Consider the following 13445-nt stretch of genomic DNA (forward strand, 5'->3'; position numbering starts at 1 on the left):
ACGAGGACAGGTGAGGCGCTGTACTGCTATGTCAGTATCTTGGCCCATGGTGCTTGAGAAGAAGAGTCTTGAGGTCGTGTATGAGTAGTCAGAAAGCAAGGTGAGTTTTGCCAGTGGCGGCTCCTTTATGCACCATGCACGAGGTGCGGAATGGGTGCAAGGTGTTGTTCTCACCAGTGCAGAGAAAGAGAGCACCACGAGCCATTGTTCCAACTGGTGCAACGTTCTTTGATGATCATTGTTCCGAGACGAGACGGTTGGAGGAACGGCCGTAGGGCGTAGAAGGTGGCGAGCATGTGGCCGCTGACTCAGGGCCAGCACCGTATCCACTGTCCTGAGACTTGGATGATGCTGCGCGCAATGTCCGATGATATCCCAATATGCATACGACGGTCGACTAGCTGAGTCCCGGCATCGGCACCGGCTCGTCCGCCTTCTCCTCTCCCGTGGCGACGCGGGCCGCGTCCCAAGCGGCCTTCTCCTCGGCGTCGCGCTCGGCGCGCGTCCGCCTTCCCTTGGTCGGCACACCCGCATACTTGTCCCGCATGCGCTCGTACTTGTGCCTCTGCTCGCGGCTGACGGAGGGCTGCGTCTTCTGCGCCGCCTTGGCAAAGTGCTCCGCGGAGACATTGACCTGCGGCGCCATCGTGACCTCTCCGCCGCGCGAGCCGCGGTCTGCGTCATTCTCGAACGCGCCAATCGCCTCGAGTGCCGAGCGCAGCGCGAGGGACGCCGCCTCACGCACGAGCGCGGCAATGTCGGCTCCGGAGAATCCGTCGCAGGCGTCCGAGTTGACCAGAGCTGCGATCGCGGCCCAGTCCTCTTCGGCGATGGGGGTGCGCTTCGTGTGCGTGCGCAGGACCTCGAGACGCTCCGCGGGCGAGGGAAGGTCGACGTACAGCAGCTTGTCGAGGCGTCCCGGACGGACCATGGCGGGGTCGATCATGTCGGGCCTGTTCGTCGCACCGATGACGTACACAGCCTTGCGGGCGTCGAGGCCGTCGAGCTCCGTCAGGAGCGTGTTGACGACACGCGCCGAGGATTCGCTCATACTGTCGTCTCGGCGGGGGACGAGGGCGTCCAGCTCGTCGAAGAAGATGACGCACGGCGCGGACGCACGGGCGCGAGCGAAGACCTGGCGAACCGCACGTTCGCTCTCGCCCACGTACTTGTTCAGCAGCTCTGGTCCCTTCACCGAGATAAAGTTGGCGCGGCTCTCATTCGCGACCGCCTTGGCGAGCAGCGTCTTTCCACATCCTGGCGGACCCCAGAGGAGCACGCCCGACGGCGCGTCGATGCCCACAACTGAGAAGAGCTCCGGATGCCTGATCGGCTGCACGACGGCCATGTGCAGCTCGTCGCGCACGTTGCCCAGCGCACCGATATCGGCCCACGTCACGTCCGGCACAGTGGCGAATCCCTCGCGCTTTGCTGAGGGCTGGACGACCTTGAGCGCCGCATCAAAGTCGGAGGGGAGGAGGACGAGCTGTCCCAGCTGCTCGGCGCCGAGAGGGCCGGGGTGGTTCGCGAGGAACTGCGCGATAGGCGTGGCCATGACGCCGGAGGGAAGCTGGGCCATGGGTCCGTCGTCGAGCGCCATGTTCTCCATCGCGACCTCCTGCGACACGGGCCCAGCCATCGTCTCAAAGATACGCTTGACCGCGACAACGCCTGCCTCGGTCGTCAGACTCGTAAGGTCGGCACCGACGTATCCTGGCGTGGACTTGGCGAGCCAGCGAATGTCGACCTCGGGAGCCAGCTTCAGGTTCTGCAGGAGCACGCGGAGGATCTGCTCTCGTCCCTCCACGGTGGGAACACCCATCTCGATCTCGTGGTCGAATCGTCCAGCACGGCGAAGAGCGGGGTCGATCGAGTCCGGACGATTCGTGGCGCCGAGCATGATGACGGGCTTGTCGCTGCCAGCCAGGTCGTCCATGCACGTCAGGAGCTGGGCGACGATTCGACGCTCCATCTCTCGCTGTGCCGTCTCGCGCTTCGGCGTGATGGCGTCGACCTCGTCGAGGAACAGAATGCAGGGTGCGTGCCGCTTCGCCTCGTCAAAGTGCTCGCGGAGCGCGCGCTCCGACTCTCCACTCATTCCGGACACGATACTCGGGGCGGAGATAGTGATGAAGGGCAGCTGCAGCTGGCCTGCGAGGCAGTGTACGAGCTGCGTCTTGCCTCCTCCAGGTACACCGTGGAGGAGCACACCGTGAGGCCGCGTAATGCCCGTGAAAGAGTAAATCTCCGGGTGCAGTAGAGGCAGCGCAACAATCTCGAGCAGCTGCTTGATCTGCTTGTCGAGGCCACCGAGCTGGGACAGCCGCGCCTCGGGAGGCGCGTACTTGTTCTCATTCGTCGGGTCACGCTTTATCCGCTTCTTGCGCTCGGAACGCTCACGCTCAACGGGTGTTCGGTCTCCGGGGGTTCGCTCGCCATCGGTCTCCGGAGGGGTTGAGGTATCGTTCAGTCCAACAGTCTTGCGAACGCGCTTCTTGACCGCAGCAGAAGCAGAGGGCTGCGCCTGGCTGCCCCACGCAGCCGTAATCGACTGGTTCAGGCTGAGGCCACTGGGGCCGGCGGAGCTCATGGTGGGGTCGGCGGAGGGGGATGGGCGATAGAAAGTAAGGGGAGGGGTGGAAGTTGAAGGAAAGAAGCTCAGCGGCGGGGGCGAGCTATTGTTGCTTGATTCGGTACGTTCTCAAAAGGTTCAGCGTTTCGTCGCCGTAATGTCGGTGCACAGGTCGACGTGCACTCGAAGAGATGCGATGAGCAATCAAAGGAGTTACTGCGAAGATCCTCGACCGTCCGGAAGCTGGAAACTTGGGAGACCTCCACCGAGAAATATTTGTGAGACCTCCACCACGTGGTTCCAGGCACCATGCGTGATCACCACCTGCCAAGACTTGGACTGACAACAGGAAGCCGCTCGCCGGTATGCATAAGTGGTTTGACGAGAGGCGAGGAACGCGGACGTGAAGACATGCAGCGCATAAGTTACGGTATTAGGATTAACATGCGGATCTATGGAGCACATGATGCGGTCTAGGTTTCCTGTTGATACACGAGTCCAAGTCTGGAAGGTATTAAATGAGGTGCGAGTGAAAGGGAATGTCAAGAAAGGTGTCACGGCTACTTCTCCTGGACGTTGTTGGAACCGTTCTGGGCATCGACGAACGGCTCCGTTCCAGCCTCCATGCTCGGGCGCTGGATGCGGAACTGGGGAATGTCTGGCCTCGGCCTCGACTCGGCATCAAGGCGCTCGCCGCCGTCATGGCTCTGGCGCACGCCCTGCGCCCAAGCCTGGTGGCTCGCACCACCAGCGACGTCAGAGAAGCCTCTCTCGCGCCCTCCGAGACGCGGAGGGGGAACGAGCTCGAGGTTGTCCGTAGCGCGGTCGGCTCCCGGTGTCGGCGAGGGCGCCTCGGGCTTACGCTGCTGCACAAGGGCGATCTCGGTGACTGTTGTCGTGGTGTTCGACCGTCCACGACGGGCACGGCCTCCGACACCGCCGAGAGCGTAGTTGAAGGGACCGGGGGGACCGGGGGCCGCCGACGTCGACAGGCCTCGGGGTCGTGTCGGGCGCTGAGGGGTCGAGTTGAGGCGCTGCGGTGAAGGAACGGCGGGGATGATGGGCGAGGGAGGACCGAGCTGCGCAGCGTTCGCAGTGAAGGGCGTGTGACCGAAGGAGCTGGAGCGCGTGCGCGTGCGGCTAATGGGGCGGGTGAGGGAGTGGGCGCGGGGACGGCCCGGCGAACCGCTGACGCCCGGGGAGCTCTCGGGAACAGACAGGCCCGAAGTCGTCGTGACTTGACGGAACGGGCGGAGGAACGGCGACGGCGGGTTCTGGCTCTCGACAGGCGTACCGTCCACAACATCCTCCTCCACGATCGTGTCGATTGCCGGCGAGGCGTCGGCGGCCTCGCGGCCCTCGGCGACCTGCGCCTCCTTGTCCTCCGGAACGACAAGGAGGTGGTGCTCCGACTGTCCGCCGAGCGCCAGCGATGCAATGATCGGGTTCGTGATCCAACCGACGATGCAGCCGTACACGCCCTTGATGGCCTGGGGAGCCCAGACGTTGCCCATATTGCCACCGCGGTAGATCGGGCCGAGGATGATGATGGCGAGAATCCAGCACGGCAGGCCAAAGATGATTCCGAGCAGCGCACCCTGAGCCGCAGTCCAGAGCAGGCGGAGCCACCACTCTCCGAACCCGCACCGCTCAAAGAGCATGTTCATCTCTGTTCCCTCGAACGCAAAGCGGACGAGCATCCAGAAGTAGAATTTGAAGCCATGCGGCTGGTTCTCCCAATAGTCGCACTGCTCACCACCGCCTGGCAGGCCGGCCTCGACCGCCTTCCGCTCCGCTTCGGCTGCTCTACGCTTAGCGCGGCCACGGAAGATCCTGTCGAAGATGTAGTGCGGGTCGGGGAGGTGCTGAACGTGCGGCCACACGAAGGGCAGCGGCCTGATCGCGCGGTGGTGGAGGTCGGTGTGGACGAGGGACGACGAGATGACCATCGAGGCGGCACACTGGATGATCGGAGTGACTCCAAGGTCACCGGCTCTAGACCGTCAGCGTCGCACTATGCACTCGGTTTGAGACAGTCCACACATCGAAGAGGCAATCCTGCGAGTCTGGGGCGAAGGAACGGGGCGAAAAGATGCGACGATGCCAATTTGAGACAATTTCGTGACAGTTACCACCGCACCTCCCAAACTTCTCCCCACGAGATTGTACTCAAGAACACCCCTTCAGATGTGGACTTTACTTCAGAAACGCGCGCTCACATTGTGTTCTTGCTGAATACCCAAAGCTAAGACGTTAGGAACTATGCTTAGGGAGGTTGTTGAAGACTTACTCGAACGTCGGACTGGCCGTGGTACACTGTGGAGGGTCAGTGGTGGAAGTGCCACACTCTACTCACTCGCATAGGCAATTCCAAAGTTGGCGCCAAAGTCGATGAAGCCTGCTCCGAGTCCTGCCCGTTAGCTGTCTGCTCTGCGTGTATAGAAGCTCACCTTGGAGGAAGAAGATGTAGAACTTTTGGTGGAAGGTGAGGCCGGTAGGGTAGGGGCGGAAGATGGACTGGTCTGCGTGGTGCGCAGGCCCCAGGGTGGGGGACGACGCGATGGAGGACATGCTTGAGTGTCGTGAGAGTCGTCTAGAAGGTTAATCTGAGCATGAACGGTGTTGTTGTTCAAGATATGTAAGAGGGAGTGCGAGGAGGAGTGTTGTTGACGTGAAACCAAGTCGCTGGTGTGATTGGTTACGTCGCCGTAAGGATTTGATCGATCGACGGGGCGGGCGAGGCTGAAAAAGCGGCGAAGGATTGGCCGAGACGGGTTCAGGGACGCCACATGGGCCCCGAGGCTGAGAACGGAATCCTCACACAAGTCACGGGGCCCGCACCCATTTCACTCCGCCGAAGCGTCCACGCCCGTAATCTCCCCTCTACCGCGTTCTCCCGCCGGCACCGCACGGATGACTCAACCTCCGTCCGAGCTGACCCTTGCTCACGTGCACTCACCTCTCCCTGCACTCGCCGTCACAGACATCGACGTCAATGCGTCCTCAACGTTTGCCACCACGTCTTCCTCGCTCATCACCATCTCTGCAAACTGCTGACGACGTCACCGGCCCCGTCTAACGACCTTCTTACCCTTCCACTAGCCGATCCTGGCTCTCACTCAGGATTCTCACGTCACTAGTCAACCTCCGCATCCGCCAACTTTCTCCGTGCCTGGGCCCGAGGCTGAACCATGGTGCGGATTTGTCATTGCTCCGTAAGCATTCTCTGTCAACCATCGATCATCAATCTTTCCTCAGAACAACTTCTTAGATCCGCTAAATCAGGACAATCTCGGGCGCATCCTCTGACACACACAACCGATGCATTCGCATCTCGCTGTCCGCGACGTGACCAGCCCTTTCAGCACTCTTTCATGTTGTTTGATGTTAGCGCACGCTCGAGGGAAGGTCATCGTCGGGGCGATACATCGACGAGCACCGTGGTGGCAGGCATCGAAACTCGTTGCGCTGCCCTGCGGGGACGGATCTAACAACAGAGTCGTACTATACGCCTTCGTCGGTGGGACGCTTCCGAGATCTAGGGCTTCTTCGCGGAATTCCGCGGAGAGCGCGCGGTTTCCGGTACAGGTGGTCAACCGAGGTCTCACAGTTAATGAGCATTGTGTGACTCTCATGAGCGACATGAGTCCCGGCCAGTGCTTGATCACTCTGGCCCCCGCTTTCGACCAATACTCTGATTCACGCAGGCACGCTCGCAAGACAAGATGTAACTGCTCACTTCTGCATAAACACATGTCTACTCATTGACCTCGCGCTTGCCGTCCTCGGTCAGGATATGGTTCAGCCTGTCCCGCTTCTGGCAATTGGCGAGCGCAAAGCTCTTCGCGAGCTCATCGAGCTCCTCCGTCGTCTTGTCGCGGAAGTACTCGGCGTACTCGTCACACATGACTTCTCCGAGGAGACAGTTCCGCACCCGGCGGAAGAGATGCTTGTGAGCGCGCCACATGGGCGGATAGAGTTTCTCAATCCCGGGCGCTGACTCGGTGAGCCACCTCTCCATGGGCACAAACACGTCGCGAACGGGCGTGTCATCGCAGCCCCAGGCGTCCACTGCCGTCTGCTTCTTCTTCTCGAGGAACGGCTTGAGGAGCTTCATATAAGGTGTTTCGGGGTCGACGTAGACCATGCCCTGGAAGCCAATGTCCTTGTACAGCCAGATGGACCAGGAGGCGTTGACACGCGCGTAGATCTTGAGCTGCTCCTCGAGCACGGCGTAGCGCTCATCATTCGTCTTCTCGTAGTCGTCTCCATCTTCAGGGCTGGCGTATACGGGTCCAAACTCGCCGTTCCACACCGGTCCCCCGATCTCACGCATGTACTTGATCTTGCGCTCGAACTGGCGCTCCAGCGTCGCGATCTGCTTCTCGCTCCGCGTAAACGGCTCGGGAGGGTTCGGGAAGCCATAGTTGCTGTAGTCGTGGCAGGCGTAGACCGAGTTGGGGAGCGGCTTGCCAAACCTGCTGAAGTCGGCGCCAAACGTGTTGCCGTCCAGGAAGAGGATGTGCTCGGCGTCAATGGCGCGGATGGCCTTCTCGACCCGCTCGTAGAAGGCGAGCAGGCGTGTATGCTCCACGTCCGTCGGCTCGTTCAGCGGGTTGTACCCCGCCACCCAGGGATTGCCCTTGTAGTGCTGCGCCAGCTTCTCCCAGATCAGCACCGTGCGGTCCTGGAAGTCCTTGTGGCCCCAGAACAGCGCTTTCGCGATGCCGCTGTCAGAGTGCCAGTCCACATTCTGGCCCCCGGGGGCAGCATGCAGGTCGATGATGGTGTAGATGCCGTGCCTGGCGCAGAGGTCCACGACGCGGTCGAGGTGGCGCAGCCCTTCCTCTTTGAAGACACGCGGATTCATGTCGTCCTCAAAGTGTCGGTAGTTGACGGGGAGACGGAGACAGTTGAGCCCCAACGAGGCGAAGAAGGCCGCATCGGCCTCGTCGAAGAAGTACGTCAGGAAACGCTCGAAGAAGTACTCGTACTTCTCGGGGCCGAGGACGGCCTTGAGCGCACGCCGCATCTCGTGCTCGTGGCCTGGGTAGCCCGTGATGAAGTTCTCCATGTTCACTGGGCGTCAGTGAAGGTCGAGGCGCAGCCGAGACCGAGAACCGAGACGTTGGCAGCGGCCAACGGCCAGGAGAAAGTTACAAGGCAGGTCCTGTGTATCGAGCAGCAGCACGCCTCGAGCCCTGCAGCCCGTGTCATCACTTACTCCATCCACCCAATCCAGCTCCCTTGAGGATGATCGGCTCGCCATCGCGCGTGATGTGTCCACCCTCGACCTTGAGGTACGGCGTCGTCGGCTTCTCGTTGCTTCCCATGTCTGTCAGTCTCGTCAACGATAGTTGTGAGTGATGTACATGCGGTGAGAAATCCAGTATCGCACTATATACGCCGCGGCGGTGCGTCGTGGGACGTCACGAATCATGCCTCGACTGCGCCGTAACTGATCCGGACATGCCCGGTGGAGGCCCGTATGGTCGAGGGGTGGTCGCGGTATGCAGCGGGGAGGAACGGCGAGGAACGGCTCGGCCGGCTCGGCGCGGTGGAGGGAGCATTCTCGGCGTGCTTTCGGGTGATTCTCGGAATCCTTCTGTTACAGTGCGAGCGCGAAAGCAAGAGGCCGCAAACAGCTAACAGCTATGCTCCGAGGTACCGAGGTGGGCAAGTGTCTGAGCGAGGAGCTTCCAAGACGGCCTCATGGCCAAGAACTCTGCAGTGGGCGAGATATCCTGTCTTCAGCTGTTTTCGTCTACGGAGGGGGAGAACAGGAACTCAGTTCTCAAGTTTCCCACGATAGCCGCGCCTGCGCGACCTCATGTCCTCGCCGGCGCCGAGTTCTCTGGCACCGACGCACGCAGCACACGTCATGCAGATCTCGCGATCTGGCCAGACCCGCAAAGGGCGGAGGGCGGGGCATGGCCCGCCGGTCCCTGCCTGCTCCTGTTCTATTTTCAACGAGGCACTCAAATGTATCTCCCACTCATCTCCACTCATCTCCGCGATGGGTCTCGGCGTCCGGTGACAGACCACGACATGTCTTCGCAGGGTGTGACTGACCATGACATGCGGTGGACCGAGAGCTTGTAATGAGTGTAACGAGAATAGCGCGAGGATAGCAACGCCCCGATTTAGAACTGGTCGCCGACTGGGCTACTGGGTTCCGGGGTGGGTCAGTGAGCAGTATGCCCGCGCCGAGGCCGGAGACAACGTCAAGCGACAGAACTGGACCGAACAAGAGGTTGAGGCAGAACTGCCTTGTTATTTCTGGAAACTTAAGTGCGCAGGCGTAGCTGAGCTTTGGCGAGGGTAGCGATTCTCACCATATGCTCTCACCGTTGCAGTGGTCAATTGGCCATGTTCTATCATTATGATAGCAGGAGACGGAGGGACGGAGGGACGGACCGTGCCTCCGAGCATCCCCCCAGCAACCCGCATGGTGCGGCTCCACCTGATCCACTTGATGAAGCGCGCCAGATCGCACTAGTGCAATGGAAACCCCTTAATGAAAAGCGCAAAGCCATTTCTAATGAGAGAAACGGCGTGCAATGATTAGAACAGCGCCGGTTGTAATGGTTGTATTTTGGGCAAAAGGGGCGGGCTTGGCATTTTCCCGCAGTCGCTGAGCCGTCACAGGTTCCCACTCTGGCTACTGGCCACTCGCGCTATGGTGCTACGGGACAGAAGGCACAGAGCGAATCGAAAACTATCCGGTCTCTTGGCACTACCCCACTTCAGACCTCTGCTTGTCCATATTGAAGTGTCAGTGGAGGAGATTATAGATATGCGGGATGAGGGATGGGGGAGGCTTGGAGGCGGTGGACGCAGAGACATAAGGCAGTGAAGCAGTGTAGCACTGTAGCACTGTAGCAATTAAGCCAGGGGGCAGCGCGGCGGACCCGGAGCAGGTCCGGTGGAGATACACCCGGAGCCAAGCTTGGAACGCCTCTGCCAAGAATGGCCAAGCTGCCAAGTGCCAAGACTTGGCCGCTTGCGCCTTCGCTTGCGGACCCGCCCCACTTCCCAGGCTTAATCCTCTCTGGCCCCTTCCCGGCCCGGACTGATGCATTGCGCATTGTGGGCAATGGCACTATGGCAGATCCCCCACACCCTCATGCAAACCCCTCAATTCTTCCCCGCCACGGATCGATGGAACTGCTGCTCTGTCTGCTCTGCAAGGTGGCTTTGCGCTTCTTCTGGCGCACTATGCATACAATGTTACAACAGATGGTGTACAGGTTGTCTCTCGAGATGAACAAAGCTACTTCCGTCTTACTGCCTAGAGCGAGTCCTTGCGCTCCGCCTCACGCACACCCTCGAGCAGCATCTCCAGCCCCTGCTGCGGCCTGCTCGAGCTGTCCGAACGCGCGCGCATCATCTTGTCGGGGAACTGCTGCAGCTCGCGCTCGCGCGCCTCGCGCATCTCGCGGATCTCGCGCAGCTCACGCTCCTTGGCGTACTCCATCATGTCGCGCTCATCCATCGGCGGGAGGCGCTCGTCGCGCTCGCGGCCGTAGCCCATGGGGCGGGGGAGGTGGACGTGGTCGTAGTATGCGGGGCTCGACTCGTGCGATGACGCAGAGTGCGTCAGACTCGGGGTGCGCTCGGCACGCATGGCGTCGGGAGGAGGCATGGCCTGCATCTGGGCCTGGATCGTGGCCAGGTTGAGGCGCGCCTGGAGGATCGTGAGCCGCGTCTGGATGATGGCCGTCATGCGCTCCTCCTCGGCCTTCTTGGCGCCGAGGATCGACATGAGAAGATCGCGGTCGCCCTCGCCAGAGCGGCGGAACGAGTCGAGAATGCTCTTGAGCGAAGCGGGGGGAGGGGGCTGAGGATCAGCTACTGCCACAAACTTCAAGCAGAGTCATCAATACTCACCAGGTTCTCAAAGCCGTCGTCCTGAGGCTTCATCGCCGTCGGGGACTGGGACTGGTCGTGGCGCGAGCGCGGCGGCGAGGGCGGGAACTCCTCAGTGAGGATCGAAGGGGGAGGAGAGCGGCGACGGTGGTGGTGGTGGTGGTGACCGTTGCTGTGGCCGGCGTAGGGGTGGGCGCGGGAGGAGGACGACGAGTACGTCGGCGCAGGGTGCGGGCGGTGGCGGGGCTCGGTGGCAGACATTGTTTGATGTTTGCAAAGTGTTGTGTGGAGAATGCAGGAGTCGCAGGAGTGTGAGGAGATGGGTGGGGATGCATTCGAAGGGGGTGGAGATCAGGTGGTCTTATAAGCTAACTGCGTGTGCGCGGTGCCAAGCCTCAAGCTAATCTTGGCCAAGGCCAAGGATTGATTCTCGGCGTCGCAGGTCAGGCCCGGTCAGGTTGGCGGGCTCAGGTCCCAAGCCCTCAAGAGTCTCTTGGAATTGCCCGGCCTTTAGTCCGCTGCTCTTTTTGCTCTGCTTTGCATTTCCGGAATGCTGTTCCCTCTATAGAAGCTCCGACAGAGACTTGCGGCGTCTGTGGATACTAGTGGAGCTGCGACCGATACATGCATGTATGGTGGGACAGCCGCAAGAAGGAAGAAGTGGATAGCGGTGGATATTGGTGGCCCAGGAGTACCGACAAAAGAATGCCAAGACTCCGCATCGGTCCCTAGCCAATCCGTCACCGGTTCCTGATTCCTGATTTGGATACGCTTGTGTCTTCGCGAGCAGTGTTCTAGATTTAGCCCACTCACTCCTTCCCCCTTTACGTCCGGGGAAGCGTTGCACTGCTGAAGCATGAAGCACTGAAGCACTGCTACTGCGTGCCATTGCATGTATCACTTGCAGCATGCCTCCCATCAACCGCATATGATGAGGCAATAGACTCGCTGCTCACACGCCATCACCTCTCACACACACATTTGCCGAGGCTTGGAAGCTTCCATTGGATCTGGGGGAGGTCATGCGTTGCGCCATGCATCATGCATGATGTGCAGACCTGCAGACTTGAGGGATTATTCGGGGCGCGCGACATCGTTTCAATGGTCAATCATATCGCGCAATAGTGCACAGACGCAGTCTCATTCAGTCAGTCCCCGCGGTGCGCTGTGCGTATCATACACAGGGGTGCTTGGGCAAAGGCTTGGCTCGCAGTGGTGCAGTGCTTACCCCTGCGCCAGTCGCCAGCCAGAGGCCAGCCAAGGCCACGAACAAGCCAGAAAGACAAGCTCCGCGGGCGAGGCGTACCAGTGGCGTGGAGGGCCAGGAGGGGAGGGGGGCTTGGGGCATGCGCGGGCTCCACGGACCCTGACAAGGTCTTGGCAGTCGCAGAAAAGATCCGGCTCATGATTATTTTTATCATCCCCTGACTAGTTGCTGTCTGCGGTCCGAAGGCGAGGCGAAATGCTTGCTGCGCTCTCGTGCCGCCCCCTGGCTCTCCGCCGAGGTCTTGGCTGCAATCTGTGCGGGCTTGGGTCCTTGCGTCCACTCTTCGGCCAGCCTGGCCAGCCAGCAGCCAGCCAGCAGCCAGTAGTCTGGGCCAAGACCGTCCACGTTCGCGGGATTCGGCCACAATCCCGGCCAAGCTCTGGCGGCCGGTGGCCTGTGGCCTGCGGGCTCTCTTTGCTCAGCACGCAGCGTAACGATGCAACGTTAGGCCGATGGCCAGACTCACCTGCTTCCACTCGCGGAGGATGATCACTGGCCGTACTGGCTTGCCACTGCCACTATTGACCCCCGGCCGACTTGACTGCGTTCACCATACCCCGCAAACGTGCCCGCTCGCACCATCACGGTGACTGCTGCGGCCACCACTAGTCTCTCACTGCTGCTAAAATCAGCACCACCCCCGCCACCCAGAATAACTCTCGACTGCGTCAGCACCGGACTTGGGCCCTGCATGCATACCGTGTATGCCGGAGGCGAGCCGGTGCATACTATCTCAGACTTCTCCATGCTACCATCGCAGCAGCGCCGGCACGTGCAGTCACAGTGGTGCATAGCTGTTGACGACCTGGCCGTAGGATGTTTCGACTTAACCAACCGCATGCGGATGTAACAAACGTTGCAGCGTAACGAGCAAGGCACCCGGTGTGCGCGGTGTGGGTGCCGTGCATAGAGCAGGTAGGGAGCACAATGCGGTGCCCACTCGATGCCAAGCCTTGCCAAATCGCCATCCTACGGTCCGAGCGCACCTTAATTGTGCCATCTGTGTGCCGACCGTGTGCCAAACAGTGGCAGCATGTGCAGAGGGGATCGTGGTGCTTTCTTGAATGTCTTGGCAGGAGCGCGCAAAGGGGAGGCAAAGCGTGCGTGTCACAATAGCCAGTGGCCAGCGGGCGACATCGTGCCACGCACGCACACACGCAGCTCACACGAGACACACTGCGGGCGGAGCGGTGTCAACTGGAGGCTTGGCAGGGAGCGCAGCTGGCACGGTTGTATTCCAGACCTATCGCGACGCTGACTCGCTGACTCGCTGACTCGCTCTTGCTGACCAGGCAAAACGCAGGCACCGGGCTCCCCAAACCTCGCCTCTGTCGCTATCCCCTCCACCCTTGTTGGCGAATCAGCACCGTCAATACCCCCCAAGCCAATCCGCACACGCCACTGGCTCGACTGGCCCACTCCACTCCGATCAGATAAGATACCGAGCAAGCCTGCAGCCAGCACTTGGCACGCACTGACCCCTCCTTCAAGCGTGTGACTGATACGCTGGGATCTGAACGTCCGAGGCAATCTGAGGCATTTTCGGGATCTCGCCAAGCGCACCGTAGAAGACGGAGGGTACGGAGATCAGACGTAGATGGCGATATGGAGGAACGAGATCATGCGCCAAGCTGTCTGAGAGGCCGCTCGGCCGCTTCTTGCCGCCAACCGCGGCTAGGCTGACCGCAAGGCCTGCACAACTACGTTTCGGCTTGGAGCCAGAGCACGCAGAGCATC

At 60.8% G+C, this 13445-nt stretch overlaps 4 protein-coding genes across 4 annotated transcripts; all 4 read right to left on the reverse strand.

Annotated features, from left to right (window-relative positions):
* Window positions 1-397: 397 nt before the first annotated feature.
* Window positions 398-2590, reverse strand: A1Q1_00274 (helicase; the record flags this gene model as incomplete). The annotated part of the gene is made up of 1 exon (XM_014326602.1): window positions 398-2590. One exon carries the CDS (start codon window positions 2588-2590, stop codon window positions 398-400), a length of 2193 nt encoding a protein of 730 aa, XP_014182077.1.
* A 542-nt stretch (window positions 2591-3132) lies between these two features.
* On the reverse strand, window positions 3133-5143 carry A1Q1_00275 (uncharacterized protein; the record flags this gene model as incomplete). The annotated part of the gene is made up of 5 exons (XM_014326603.1): window positions 3133-4567; window positions 4792-4817; window positions 4863-4888; window positions 4929-4970; window positions 5023-5143. 5 exons carry the CDS (start codon window positions 5141-5143, stop codon window positions 3133-3135), a joined length of 1650 nt encoding a protein of 549 aa, XP_014182078.1.
* Window positions 5144-6329: 1186 nt separating this feature from the next.
* Window positions 6330-7646, reverse strand: A1Q1_00276 (uncharacterized protein; the record flags this gene model as incomplete). The annotated part of the gene is made up of 1 exon (XM_014326604.1): window positions 6330-7646. One exon carries the CDS (start codon window positions 7644-7646, stop codon window positions 6330-6332), a length of 1317 nt encoding a protein of 438 aa, XP_014182079.1.
* Window positions 7647-9863: 2217 nt separating this feature from the next.
* On the reverse strand, window positions 9864-10702 carry A1Q1_00277 (uncharacterized protein; the record flags this gene model as incomplete). Its single annotated transcript, XM_014326605.1, has 2 exons — window positions 9864-10412; window positions 10463-10702. 2 exons carry the CDS (start codon window positions 10700-10702, stop codon window positions 9864-9866), a joined length of 789 nt encoding a protein of 262 aa, XP_014182080.1.
* Window positions 10703-13445: the final 2743 nt, after the last annotated feature.

Source organism: Trichosporon asahii (genome assembly GCF_000293215.1).
Source record: "Trichosporon asahii var. asahii CBS 2479 unplaced genomic scaffold scaffold00018, whole genome shotgun sequence".
NCBI classification, from domain to species: Eukaryota; Fungi; Basidiomycota; class Tremellomycetes; order Trichosporonales; family Trichosporonaceae; genus Trichosporon; species Trichosporon asahii.